General features: G+C 40.7%; 2 protein-coding genes across 2 annotated transcripts; both read left to right on the plus strand.

Moving 5' to 3' along the window:
- Positions 1–1199: 1199 nt before the first annotated feature.
- LOC116201939 lies at positions 1200–3155 on the plus strand. The gene is made up of 4 exons (XM_031533411.1): positions 1200–1608; positions 1701–1784; positions 2282–2454; positions 2681–3155. Exons 1-4 carry the CDS (start codon positions 1272–1274, stop codon positions 2873–2875), a joined length of 789 nt encoding a protein of 262 aa, XP_031389271.1. The 5' UTR covers positions 1200–1271; the 3' UTR covers positions 2876–3155.
- A 6338-nt stretch (positions 3156–9493) lies between these two features.
- Positions 9494–10634, plus strand: LOC116198893 (protein YLS3-like). The gene is made up of 3 exons (XM_031529158.1): positions 9494–9881; positions 10013–10108; positions 10265–10634. The coding sequence occupies exons 1-3, from the start codon at positions 9530–9532 to the stop codon at positions 10408–10410; spliced, it is 594 nt and encodes a 197-aa protein (XP_031385018.1). The 5' UTR covers positions 9494–9529; the 3' UTR covers positions 10411–10634.
- The last annotated feature ends 4579 nt before the right edge of the window (positions 10635–15213 follow it).

A 15213-nucleotide genomic window follows, 5' to 3' on the forward strand; every position in this document is an offset into this window, starting at 1 on the left:
TCACAATCCTCATCGTGCCCCTAATATTCTCCGGTTAAATCGGATTGTATATAAAGCAGTAATAAGAAAGGGGGGAAAAAATTAACTTCATGATCTCGATTTCGGATCTTGTGGATAGGTCTTAGGCATGAGATAGGGTCGGCACGTGGTTCATCCGACCGGATATAGGATATGATTACTCCGATGAGAGAGACCGGGATGGGGTGAGAATTTAGAATATGGGCCTCCTAATAACTATGGGTTGGGTCATATATAAAAGTGAGAATCAGAAGCCCTTCTTCGTTGATGGACTTGAAGTATGGGTTCCTAAATGGGGTCTTTTGATCCCGTCTTAAAGAGCTTTCATTTTTTTTTAATTGATATATATATATATATATATCTATATACAATTCGCTATCTTTCGGCCAAAAAATTATTAATCTTATTATTGCTCGGTCATCCCTTCACCCCGACTTCACTTGATTGGTCGCTATCAGTAATGTTCATACTATTCTATTATCGATTCCTAATGCTAATAATTTTATAGCAGTTTGAAGTTATTAGAAGTAGGAAAAAACAGAAAAAGAAACGTTTGGGTGATTTTAACTTCCACAACTTAGATTTTACCAAAAAAAATCTCATACATAGAATCTCATCTCAACTCCATACAATATCTTGTGCTACCCGCCTCTTTCTAGTCGGGATTCAAAACTTAAATCGATACTTAACATATAAAATTAATACAGTCATTGATAACCATAAATCTGTAATACAATTGATATGAATTTATTTCGGCGAATGAACACGAACTATACTATGCATTACGGCTTTCTTACTATCAAGGCCATTGAATCGCCATAACAAATCGCTTTCAGTTCTGAAGATCAATGGCCCCAGGATACAAAAAATCTTCAGCTCGAAGAAAACAACTCCGTTGTTCTGTCAATATTCAGTTCATCCCTATTTTAAAAGACAGTCCATTTATAAAAATAAATAAATAAATAAATAAAGTAATGGCGCATAATTTCGCATGTCAATAAAATGATTATAAGTTCGATACTAAGTGAAAATATTATTGTCCATTTATTAGATATTATGATTTTTATTTTAATGTATTTTGTTCCTCCCTTATAATATGAAAATATAGTTGATTTTCTTTTTATTTTTTAATTTTTAAAAATTATTTGTCTGTTTGTTATGGTCGAGGATATTTTCCTTTTCGGCTTCGACCGACGGTCTGATTCAGAATCATTCTCCGATCGACGAAGCCCAAACCTCTGCAACTTCAAGAAATGCTTATCTCCACAGGGCTTCTTCAGTCCACTGTCACTCTCACTTCTCCGTTCCAACCTCTGGTCGACACCCACTTCAGGAACAGCCCGTCATCGGCCGCCCCGTGTCTGCCCAAATCCCTCCTGCCGGGCTTCGACGCCGGCGGCGGTGGCCTCCTCAGCGGGCTGCTCTATTCGGGTAGGAGGCCGCACCGGTCGAAGAAGCTCAGCGCCGTCACCACCGCTGTCAACGCCTCTCTGATCGAGGCCCCTCTTCTCTGGGCGGGCAGGCTCTGCGTCTTCTACGCGCTCCTCAAGGCCGGGTTGGCCGGATCCGACGCTAACCCCCTTGTCTCAGGTCTTCTTTGATTGTTCTTCAGTTTCCTATGTTGATCCCCCAAAAAAAAAAAATCTTTTAGTTACGTATCTGATGGAGCTGAGGTGTTTCAGATTTGGGAAGCAGTGGGGTTAGTGCTGAATATGGCGATTTGGGATTCTCCAAATGGCTTGGAAGCTTGCAAGGGAAACAATCAGGTTCCAAGCTTTGAACTTGCTCATGTGTTATTGATTAACATTGTTAGGACTTAGGAGGAATGCGATGTCTGTGATTGATGTAAATAGGCTTGTTGCTAGAGAGGATAATATTTTGTGTAAGTTCCGAATATTTTGCCCCCGGGTTACTGTATTGAATGATGGGTTGATCAATGGATTATTCGACGGAGAAGAATCAGGAAAATGAGGGTTGGTCTCGGTTGGTGGAGTTAATTGAAATGCTGTAGCCTTTGAGTCAGCTAAAGTGGATTAAATTTTTTTCATTGCCATGAATCATTGAGTTCTGTTTTCGTTTTCGGTTTAGACGGCCTTTAGAATTGTGCATTGCAAGAAAAGTTTGAAAAGTGGGCTGCCTTACGGTTTCAAGATCCTTCATATATGCACTCATCTAGATGTCTTTCCTGCTTCTTATGTCGAAATGAAGTTGGCAAGTAAAAGAGGGTGTTTTCTTTTTGTTCTTTGTTGGGGGAATGAATCAGATAAAGAAGCAGCTGACAGAAGAAAACTGGTGAGCAAATGGCACCCTACAACAAAGGGTACCCTTCGACGAAACTACAGGATCCCCTCTAAATCCGAAGGCCGGCGCCTCCTCAAGGCCATCGCTTCCTTGCTGTCTGATGATGATCACTTCACAGACGCCACCTCTCACAAGGTATGAAGATTCATTTCGTCGATTCTCATTTCTTCCTTTCTTAACTTAGTAGCATTGCCCAAGTTACCGTTCCAAGTCTTTTTACCATCAATATTTCCATTAGAAGTCGGGCTCGAGAAGCAGATTTTCTTGGTACAAAGATTAATCAAACCCTTGTATCCTAAGAAGCAAAGTTGTCGGGAGTGATTTAACTGGCTAAACTATTTTGTTTCGGTTGCTTCTGCAGGGCTGTCAAATTAGAAGAGAGAGTGCTCATGGTGAAAGTGTTTGCTGCAACAACGTGAGGGCTCTGTTTGATGAGCTTCCGACCCCGCATGTGATCGTGGAGATCACCCCATTCCCTGCAGGCCCACTCACCGAGAAGGATTATGCAAAGGCTGAGAAACTCGAACGCGTTCTGAGATCAGGCCCTTCGATTTGATCTCAAGCGCCATGGACGTTCTGATCTGATCTGAGCTCCCCTGTCCCTGGACATTGTCATCGACTTGTAAATATCTGCAAACATGAAATGGCTTCCCCCTCTTGCCTCGGAATGGCTTTCAACTCCACGAGTCTTGGTTTACAGGGTTTAGTATTTTTCGAAGGAATAGGGTAACGGGTTCAACTGAAGTAGTTATAACGTGATCATATCAGCTGCGCTGCGCCAGTAAACGACTAAAGATCTTATATATAAATTTAGCGCAGTTTACAACCTTGGTTCATTTAAAAACCTGCACAACAACTTCGATCTCAAAACAATTTAACGGCTGAGGGTGCCTCTGGCTGTTACGGTAACAGTAATTTCATTCTACTCATTTTCCCTGGATACCTTTTAAGTTAGAGTCACGTATGGTTTTGGTCCTTGAAAGATATCATTGTCTTGGGTTTGGTCCCTCAAAAATTTTTGTCATTGTTTTCGTCCCTCAATCTACATTATGTTAGATGTTTTAGTCATGTCGTCTTCTTGTGCGTGCCAATCGTGACGGAAATTTCACATGGCGTATGAGCTAGACATAACACCATTAACCACTCCCCAAATTGCCAAAACGGCGTCATTGTCTTCTTTGAACAACTTCAGATCACTTCTTTGTGCTCGTGGCCTCCGGAAGATGAAGAGGACAGTGATAGGCGAGAAGAGATCATGACGGAATCGAAATCCAAGTCCTTGAGGAAGGGCATGTTGAGGGAGGAATCTGAGGAGCTCGAGGCCTTGGAGCCTCTGTGGAGGAAATTCTTGAAGGATTTCGGGTTCGACGATGAAGACGGCATCGAGTTCCTACGAGACGCAATGGACTTGGCGGGGGCCTTGGCATTTGCATTCTGAAACAGCTTCTTCAGGCCTAGGAGCTCTCTCTACTGGCTAGAACACCTTGGAGCTTTGGGAGAGGAGAGGTAGAGATTCATGGCGGACATATCGCTACTCCAACGCCACTCCACCAAGTCCGGTGAGCTGACCAAGGCCCTAACAACGAGCTTTAGAACTGACACCTGGAGTGGCACAAGTTTCCTGTCGAAGAGGAGCTCGTTAGCGAGCAGCATTGCCATCAGATCTTCGAGGCAGAACTCAAAGTCCCCGCCAAACGGCTCCGAATCCGGATCCGCATTTGCATCCGCCAGTTGATCTACTTGAGGTGGCTTGGCGAGGCTGGTGTCCTCCGCCTGCTGCTAAGGCGGCGGCAGAGGACTTGGAGTAGTCGTCCTCAGGGGTGAAAGAGAGGCGGGTGGGGCTGAGCCAGCCGTAGGTGGGGTAGGATGGGGCGAGGAAGTTGTCCGATGACATGTCGATGTTGTTGACGCAAGCGGAGGCCATTGTCGAAGATCATGTAGGATAGGGGTGGGGGAATGCCAGCTACAAGACAAATGAAGGCAGCCCTTTGCTCTGAATCACATTTAACAGAGAGAGAGAGAGAGCGCTTTCGAGAAAGACAACGATGCCGTTTTTGGCAATTTTGGGGTGGTTAATGGAGTTAAGTCCAGCTCATCCACCACGTGAGATTTCCGTTCACGGTTGGCCCGTGGAAGAAGACGGTATGACTAAAATATCTAATGGAATGGAGATTGAGGGACGAAAACAATGGAAAAAATTTTTGAGGGACTAAACCCAAGGCAATGATATATTTCAGGGACCAAAACCATACATGACTCTTTAGTATAGTTAAAACTTCTGCACGTGCTCTAATTATGGTACAGTAGATCGGGATTGATTAGTCGAAATGAGCGACTTGGAAGTTAGTGAAGTTAAAGTCAAGGGGGTCCCGAAATACTACTCAGATTTAATTGGTTTGGATTTGAGTCGTAATAGATTTCTGGATGTAGGTATTGATATATTGGATGCGCATATATAGGTATTGATTTGTCAACTTGAAATCCCTTTGCTTGCATTTTTTGATTCTCTCGTCCTCACTTCAAAAGATTTTGAAGCACACAAATATCGATTTTCCATCCACATATGTTGTCACGGCACAAGTGTCAGAGCTCTCTTGATGTATAAAAGCTTCGAATATATGAAAACCAACATATTATGCTGTCATGGAGATTGATCTACATATGGATAATCAATCTGACACTGTCACATTTTGAGAAGAACACGAATCTGAAAAAAGTTGCTTGATGCTGCTGTTATGGAAGGTAGGATTGCTTATCATCCCAAGCACAGTAAGGTGAGATTAATACACCTTGGATTTGCAGATAATATTCTTATTTTCTTAAAGGGTGATGTTCGGAATGTGAGAGCAGTTTTGGAGATCTTTGATCAATTTTATAGGATTTCTTGTCTTAAGTTGAATCCCAATAAAAACTGAAATTTTCTGTGCTGGGATGGAAAACTCAGAAGTTAAAGAGACTCTTGTTGTTAGTGGCTTCAGGTTGGGCTCTTTGCCAGTTAAATATCGGGGGGTCCTCTTAATACCAGGGAGGCTAACAGGCAGAGATTGCAAGCCACTAGTAGAGAGGATTACTAGGAGAATATATTGAGGGGTCGGCAGTATCCTCTGCTGGTCTTCTCCAATTCGTAAAATCTGTTATCCACTCTATGCTGAACTTCTTGTGTTCTGCCTTCATGTTGCCCAAAAATGTCCTGTGGTTGAGAAGAAATGTAAGTCCTTCATGTGGAAAGGAGTTGATGGTGAAGGAAGAGGGCTAAAGTTAAGATGGAAACAATGTCTCCCCAAAGAGGGGGGAGGTTTGGGGTTCAAGGACCTGAGTTCATGGAACAAGGCCTACTGTTTGAAATACATCTGGTTACTGTTCAATAAGGCAGGTTCACTCTGAATAGCATGGGTGACTGCGCATCTTCTGAAAGGCTAGAGTTTTTGGAGTCTGAAAGTGCCTAGTACATGCTCCTATGCATGGAGGAAAATTCTCAAATTGAGGAAATTTTGCTTACCCCTTAATCAAACATGTTATAGGTGGTGGGAAGGATACTACGTTTTGGTTCGATAACTGGCACTCAAAGAGCCCTTTTCTTAGAGGGCTTGGACGGTGCATGTATGGCATTACTGACGCAACGGAATTAATTGCAATCTGTTCATTTGCGCATGAATTCTAGAAAATAATTTTTTATAACATGTTGATTTTACGAATACCAGGAATAGGCATCCAACTCGAAACAAATCCGAGAATAGACGAAAGAGCAGGATAGCTTCAAAACTTTATTAAAAAAAAATATCAACTGTCTTAACCTAGGGTTTTACAAAGCTTAAATAGGAATTAAAACGTCTAAATTACACAAAAGACATAAACTTTTCCTAAAATTGCAAAAACGTCATAATAACATGAAAATGCCCGTTTGAGGTCCTAAACAATAGAATTCGTCTTAAATCTCGTCTTTTCACGGTCGAAGGCGTGAGTTATGCTCCTGAGGCCGTTTCCCTCGAAATAGGGTCGTCAAAACTTGTTTTTCTCGAGGTACCAATTCGCCACGTCTTCTGCCACATCAATTACTCTCTATGCCAAAGTGGCTGATGTTCTATTAGGAGTTTCTGGGTTGAGAAACTTAGTCCCTTTACAAAAAAGATCACGTTTCTTGGCTTGCTGATAAAAGGGGACGCTTCGCCATATCGAGTGCTTGGGATTCGTTGAGAATTCAGGCACCTAAGTTTGATTATATTGGCACAAACTGGGTTTGGCTCAACCTAACCATTCCAAGTCACAGCTTTATTAGCTGGTTGGCTATCCACAATAAGCTAGCTACTTTGGATAGGGTTGCTAAATGGGGTCTGATGGTGAATACTACATGCCACTTTTGTCATGAGGAGAATGAAAGCAGGAACCATATGTTCTTTTCCTGCCCCTTCATGAAGGAGATTTGGATTAAAGCTCTGCATCAGTGTGGTATAGCTCGGCAAGTAGGGGATACTGGAACATTGAATTTAGTTGGGCTACCAGGCACATCTTAAAGGGAAAGCTGTTCAAGTGATCCTGCTGAAGATAGCATGGAATGCCTACATATACTATACTTGGAGAGCTCTTAACCAGAAGATTCATGATGGTGATGAGCCTCCCATTGAAGGGATATGGTCAACTATTGGTGCTGCAGTTCCAGGACGCCTTTTAGGAGCTAATATTATTAGAAAATAATGCAATATTTACTCTCACCAGAAGCAGTTGTTGGGGAGCTGGGGCGTTGCTTTCTGATGTTGACATATCTGTTTGGTCTGCTGCTGCAATGTTTTCATCTTTGTGCCACTGATAAGAGTTAGGGGCCTGTGTGCCATTCGGTTCTGGGTCTGTGTGCCCCTTGTGTAATGGTGGCCCAAAGTGATGTGCTCTTGGTTTTGATAAGTATAAAAAAGAGAGCTGCTTTCTGATCGGAAAAAAAAAAAAAAGAATTTGAAAAACAAGTTTTATATACCGAAGACCGGGGAGAATTCGCAAGGAGCAGAACTATTTGAATTTCTGGGAGGGGGGAAAGGGAAGGATGCATAAATATGTTTGATCGCCACTTACATTTTGGTTGGATTCCGTAAAAACATACCGGTGTTACGTTTTGGTTGGTTTCCGGAAAAACATACCGAGTGTTATTGTAGTTTGGAGTCATTCCAAGTTCCAAACACGATGGTGATTATTCAATACGGACCATTAACAATAACTAGCGTTCACAGCTTGTTTAACAGAGAAAAAAGAGAAGAGGGAGGGGGGGAAGGGGATGGGGATGTGGGGAAGGAGATGTTTTCCTTTTCTGTTTCCAAAAATAATGATGAGAAAAACAGAATGATTGGATCTAATTGAGACTGTCTCCTTTCCTACCAGTCGAGGCTAGGCAAATGAGTTCAAGCCCAAAGGATGCCGATATTTAGGTGATTAGGTCGACATACTGTTCAGAAGTCCAAAACTGACCGAGCTCAGGTTCGAGCAGAGCGACCACGCTCTAGAATAAAGATAACTTGAACATATATTTATGATTGTGGATATAAATCATGCATTTGAAAATCAATGTATAGTCTTAACCTCAACTTGGCTCGTGAACATCTCGAAGTGTGTCGATGCTCAACTCAACAGGGCTTGCCCATGTACTGGAAAGATCATCTTGGGTTCGGCTTAAAGCTCAGGATCATACAGTGTAAATGAGCACTGATCAAGTCCTAGCCTGAGTATAGATTGTGAGCCGTTTGAGGGGCTTCTGATGAGCGTTGATCACGGAAAATCTTCGAGATTCATTTATGTCAAGGCCCTTCATCTGGAATATCATGCTAATTGTCGATAGCATCGACTGGTATCTGATCAGGACAGTTTCAAAGATTAACTTCGAGACAGATGAGAAAGGCAATAGTGCATAATTTTCCAGGCGAATGAGGATCTTCCATAACAATGAAATTAAGGATCTTTTTGTTGGCATAACTGTATCCATAAAGGTAATAATCAAGTCTTCCCAATCCGACCACGTCGAAGAAGACCTCATGAAACCCTATAGAGAATTTGTCCAAAAATAACCATAAAAAAAAGTAAAACTATATAAATATGAGAACGATGCATCGGCAATGAAGGACACTAAGACAGGTACGTACGCAATCATCATAATGGCAAAAATTTAAATAAAAGCCACCCGTTTTTTGACTAATACCTGTCAAGTAGGTGCATCCATTAATTACGACATTATCTGTCCAAAGCTAACCCTGCCAGGAGACCCGCAAGCCCAATGGTCCCATTAACTATTATTTCCGCACTTAGCTAGCCGCCCACTGCTTGCTCCAGCTGGCTCGGAACATTTGGCCAACATGGTGTCGACACCTATGCATCGTCTCGGTCTCTCACAGGTCAGCATCGTTTTGTGATCGAACCGGACAGTACCTAGCTGGCTCCTAGAACAAACCCCGGCGACCAGGGAAGGCCATGTGGTCCCTGTCCTGTTCAGTGGAGAAATGGCTTGATTACAACGGGTATATGCGATGGGAAAGGCAGGTTGTTCTTGTCTATTAATATATAGCAATTGATAAACCTTAGGCGGAAGCTCGTTCGATACACAATCATCGACGAGTTGTTCTCGTTTGAAGATCAAAGCATCTAGCTAGTAAAGCTAGTAAAAATTAGATGGATGAATGAATAGGAGAGTGATTGATGATGTGAAGAATCCATGTGTTATGGTGCAGTTGTACGAGGGCATTTCGTCCTTCGATTGGGAAATCAATCGATCCTTCGTTTACATATCACCAGTTGCAAGGATATGCACTATTGAACCATCAAACATGTGATCCCCACTATATACAATTAATGTATAGCCATACTGGCAGTTGGAAGGAGAGAAACCACATGGATCTTGTTTGAAATGAACCTGATTCGAATCTCATCAGTTTTCTCAATTCATCACATATTGACTAAATGTGTTTCGGGCCGTAAGATTAGTGTAGCTTATGGTTCAGTGTCTAAATAAATCCTTGAATACCTTTTTACTAGATGTTCCCAGTTCGACAACACGGTGCGTGTCGACCTAATTAGATCGTTCCATCCAGCTAGGTCCCACGTGGATTTCTTCACTGTGATGTTCCACTGGGCGTTGGTGTCAAATTTATTTGAGGGCCATGCCCATCATCATCAATTTCTATATATAATCGACCGGCCCCTCAGTTCCTAAGCCTTACTTTTCAGTAATTTGAAGAAAATGGGATCCTCAGAGATAACTTCTAGGTCTCTTCGAGCCCAAGCCATCCTCGTGGTGGTTATGGTGGCGCTAGTTGGGTTCTCGGACTCGGACCTGGCTCAGGAGAGGGCCGAGTGCACGGAGCAGTTGGTCAGCCTCGCGCCGTGCCTCCCTTATGTGGGCGGGGACGCCAAGGCCCCAACCCCGGACTGCTGCTCTGGGCTAGGGCAAGTCCTGCAGAAGAGCTTCAGGTGCCTCTGCGTCCTGGTGAAGGACCGGGACGAGCCCAGCCTGGGGCTCAAGATCAACACCACCCTTGCCCTTGGCCTCCCCTCCTCCTGTCACGCCCCAGTCAATATCTCTCAGTGCATCGGTCAGTAATCAATCGACTTTCAGTTACACTACTGCCAGATAATCATATCTGCATGCATGAAGTTTGCATGTGTGTTTTCATCGCAAGAGAAAGGTTGCCTGAAATTTTGAATTTTGACGCATTAATTATAGAGCTTCTTCGGCTAAATCCAAGCTCCCCCGAAGCGAAGATGTTTTCCGGATATGAGAGTAGCCTAGAGAAGGGAAATAGCACGCAAGTACCTGCTGGTAAGTTGCTTGACCTATCATCATCCTATGACTATATAGTTTCTGGCCCTGGCTCCAAATCATTAGTGGTACGTACATTGGTACGTGAAATTTCCTATTTTTAGTTCTTTCAGTTGGTATTGCAGAGTGACCTTTTTCCGTGTGTTATCATTCCAGCTAACGGAAATCCGAGTCGAACACAACAGACTGGAGCCAATACAACGAGCGACGGCTCGATAAAGAAGCCAGTACCTGCTCTGAAGGCCGTTCTAGGAGTTGCTGTATGGAAAATCATTGGCAGCTCGAAGATTGGCCTTAAGTAGAACTCTTTGTTTCCTTTTCTACTTTTTGATCATGATGTAGTCCTCTATATGGTAGTTAGTTTGGTATGAATATGTTGGAAAGGAGAAGGAATATGATATTATGGCATTACAATTGTGTATGTTGTTGTACTCCATTTCCTTATACAATTATTGTACACCAAACAATATTGAGCAGGAATCGTCTTTCATATTAATTGTTGTGGAAAAAAAATCCTTTTTTTTTTAATGCAAGCGATGTATAAGTTACTTTCTTTTTTTCGGTGAATATAAGCTACTTTCTTCTACTCCATATAATAACCAATTGTATACAATCCATATTCCACTAAAGATGCAAATAACTGCACCAACTCCATAACATCATTTCAATTTCCCTAGAATAGAAAGGTTGATCACTTAAGTCGAGCTATTTCAAATTTTAGTAGATTGATATATAGTTGCAGGAAACGAATTTCTTGCAATGATACGTGAAGAAAAAATTGATGTTCTACTGAAATTTAAATGAAAACCGGTACGTCATATGTGGCGATAGAAGGACTAGAAGAAACTCCAACTCATAGGGCCATGACTCATGATTAACTGAATCCTGAATTTGTACAGGAATTAGATTCATTGCGAGGCCAAATAGCAGGATCAAAATTGTGCACTTTTTTGCATTCAGGAAAAAACAAAAGGGATTTTTTTTTTCAGTCAGATTAGGATTTCAGTTAGATAATATTCAACCTTATAACTATATCACTTTATTAGCTATTAAAATTATTATTTTATTATATTAACTTTATAAATTTTATTGAGATACGTTATTCCACATGAAAAAATTGAAAAACAAATTACAAGCTTATATGAGGTTTGAGTCTAGCAACCTATTAGTTTAAGTTTTTAGATTGCAGATGAACTCAAGTCTGTGTAGATTCATGTGGAAATTTTTACATGATATCAGAGAGGGTTATACTTTTGCGTGCTCGTATGGGCTCACACCACACCATATTCAATTTCAAGGTAGCCAAGAGTAGTGGCCTGGTCCAGTTCCGAAGTAGCTAAAAAGTGCATCTCTAGTTAGATCAGAGTGTGGAGCTCGAGATTAGTTTGATATTTGTCCCCCCTTGCACGAGAAAGGAAGAGGATGTCCGACTCGTGGTCAGTTGTTAAGGGAGGGTGTTTAAGGGCACGTGACACTTATTGGACTACACGTTGTCACGTGAGGGCGAGTGTTGATAAATGTTATTCCACATGGAAAAATTGAGAAGGAAATTACAAGTTTATATGAGATTTGAATCTAACAACCTATCAACTTAAACTTTTGGATTGCAGATGGGTTCCAGTCTGTGTAAGTGCAAGTGGAAATTTTTATAGATTTCCCTTATAAAAAAAAGAGTAAAAGGTATTTTTTCCCCCTGACCTATAATGAGAGTTTGAGTTTACCCCCTGACCTTCAAATTTTTGCAGATCACCTCCCGACCTTGTCGGAAAATAAGTAAAATACCTCCTCAACCAATTTCCGATCAAAATTTCGGCAAAATAAAAGCACATGCCACTCACATGTCAAAATAAAAGGGTAAAATTATCTACCTAAAACGATAACCTAGAGAAAAAAAAAAAAAAAAAAAAAAAAAAAAAAAAAAAAAACATATCAGCTAACACAGGTATGACATATATGTTTCCATTGCCAGCGGAACTGTGGTCAGAGATTTCAGCATGAAGGATGAGCTCAGTCAAGCAGGTTATGATCTGTCAGTTCCAATCTTTTTAATCCCTAATAATGAGTCGAGAGACATCATCTCTGGTATTTAGAGCTATGTGTTTTGGTCTATCTTGCCCATTTGTTTGCATTTTTTCCCCATTTTACTGTGGTACTTTTGCTCTCAATCAGTGCTATGTTTTGAAGCTGTTAATCATTTTTATATATCCAGCAGAAGCTCCGGAAGTACCGGCAAGCAAAATTGTCATTCCTCTACGAATGAGATCTGCAACTGCGGCAGCTCTAGGGGCAGCTGCTGCTCATGCAAAATTACTTGCTGATCAAGAAGACAGAGAGACTGAACATTTGGTGGCAACTATAATTGAAACTCAAGTGAATTGGTGGTTTCCGTGGCTGATTTAATAACCAGCTAAAGATTTTTTACACAATATACTCCTAATTATTATTAATTGCGCAGGCATCTGTAGATTAAGAAAGTGTAGGACAAAATGAAGCAATTTGAAGATCTGGAGCTCATAATGGAGAAAGAATTTGCAGAAATGGAAAATCTAAAATAAGCAATCATATCAGAAAGGTTGCGTGTTTTAAAAAGAGCACAGCGTGTAGGCATATCTAGGTGGATGGATCATCCATCTCTGAAGTGTTAAGACTGGTGAGCACGTTGGTGTCGTCTATATGCAATTTTGTGATGATGCCGCACCATGCAGCATTCAAATCTCTTGGATACAGTAGCTGGCTTCCCCTGCATATATCCTCTAGGCTGAGATGGTCTTGTTTTATTGTTGACCCTTTTATACATTTTCCCGTAGCATGGTGTCCTCCTCCAGCTCCTACCAGGCTCCCCGACCCATCTCTCATCTCCCCGCTAGCTTCCCAAGCAGCCACGACGACGCCCTAATTCCTATTGCTGAGTTGCTTTCTTTCTTTCTTCTTTTTTTTTTCCAGGTTATATTTTTAGGTAGACGATTTTACCTTTTATTTTGACATATGAGTAACATGTGCTTTTTTTTTTTGCAGGAATTTTTTATCAGAAATTGGTTGAGGGGGCATCTTACTTATTTTTCAAAAAGGTCGGGAGATAAACCCAAACTCTCATCGTAGATCGGGAGACAAAGTGCCTTTTACTCTAAAAAAAAAGACATTTGAACCTTGTTGATCGGAATTTATTATCCATATATAATGGTTTTGGTACCACGAAACCGATTATATATAATAAATTCTGAAATTGCTGGAGGACAGACTAGCTGTCAATCTAGCTTTTAATTTGCATTCATTGATTGATTAGAAAGAACAGCCGCTGCGAGGAGTCCACGATGGAGAGGGTGGTTGGATGATAGTAATTAACTAGCCTTAGCTAGAGTTAATTATCACTCATCGAGTGTGTGACAGTTCTCCACAATTAGCAAAGGTTAATTAGGCTTGAGTTCTTGGTTAATTTGGTTGATTCATGACTACAATTACGAATTAACTAATCGTTACGATCATGACCGACAGTGGATCGATGCATCCACGGAAACATATCAACTATTGAGAGGTGATATTACGGAGGGATCCACTTTTATATGCGGAGGAATCTATGATAAATTCATGCACACGCGCCTCACAAATGAGTAGATTGAATGTCTTTTTCTCGACATATATATGCATGCTATTGGCAATAAACTACATCAATATAAGTTGTTTTCAATTAAAGAAATGTAAAGTAGCGACGCATACCTTCTTATGGTAACTAATAGGTGTCAAATTTGATATTCATTACGGGACTATCCATATTTCTTTGTTAGCTATTTAAAATTTTTATTTCATCGCACTGAACTGCTGAATTTTCATTGCAAATGAAAACAAAAGTTTTCGGAATAATTTATTACTCAATAAAAGACTTTGCATAATCAACCAATTAATGTACTTTATGTGTACTTCATTAGATCCCTGGCTAGTCCATATTATTAAAAACTTCCAATTAAAGATGGTGTAGTATAATGATCAACTCCCTAGTCTGTTGACTAAGAAGTTATATATTCGATACTCACTGAGATTATTCTTACCCTTTTATTAGTTATTAGAATTTCTATTTCATTGTATTAGACACATAGACCTCCATTGTAATTGGAAAAATAATTTCCATTTCTATTTTTACTAATTAAAATTAGTTTGTGCGGGAACCATCTACTAGTTGTAGATTAAACCATATATTGTTAAGGTTTTCCAGTGTCTCTCGTAACATGTCTGTCTTATGTCCTTAGCCTTCAGTGGGAGGGCCCAGTCGAACTTTATGTACATACCAACTTTTTTGGGCTTATTGAAAAGGGAGTGACCTTAACCGCTTGTTTAGATCGCAGGTTATGAAGGGTTATAAAAAGGTGAATTATGGAGGGTCATTATACAAATTTAATAAATTTCCATCCATCCTCATAACCCTCCATTACCAATGATCCAAGCACGCTATAAATGCGATGTCTTCAAAATTACGAGAATAACAATGTCTCTCACAATTTTATCAGTGAAAAAGAAAAGCCATTTCTCTAGTCTTGTATGTGGCTTACATTATTCGTTTATTATTTTTTGAATGCACTTTTTTTTATGAGCATCATGATATTTGGAAACTCAACGAGCTCGACTGATTCAGTTTGACTCGAACATGAAACCTTACTTAAGGTAATAAGCGCCGAACTTCTTGAAACAATCCAAGGATTGCATGCAATTCTTTAATACATAAATATATAACTCCTACATAATGTACTCCGGCTATTAGTTATAAGATTTCGATGAACATATACATCATCTGGCATAAATGACTTGCCTAACTGATCAAGCCTGTATAGTACGAGAACCGAGATTTTGAAAAATGAAGTTGATTAAGGTAGGAGCGATGGTCACTCGGAGACGTCATCGATCGAGCCCTTGCCCACTTTCCAAAATTGCATAGAAAAGCTCTCGTGGGGAACTGAATTGAGGTTGGAGCTTAGCTAGCATATGGAGATAACGTAGACACATGCAAACAATATGCATGCACGTTGTTGTTCCTCAGCTGCAGAATTTGGTGTCACCAGCGGGGAAAATTGATGATACCAAACTTGATCATTTTCAACTACTTCATATACTTTCAT

The sequence above is a fragment of the Punica granatum genome, chromosome 3 (genome assembly GCF_007655135.1).
Source record: "Punica granatum isolate Tunisia-2019 chromosome 3, ASM765513v2, whole genome shotgun sequence".
In the NCBI taxonomy this organism is placed as follows: domain Eukaryota; kingdom Viridiplantae; phylum Streptophyta; class Magnoliopsida; order Myrtales; family Lythraceae; genus Punica; species Punica granatum.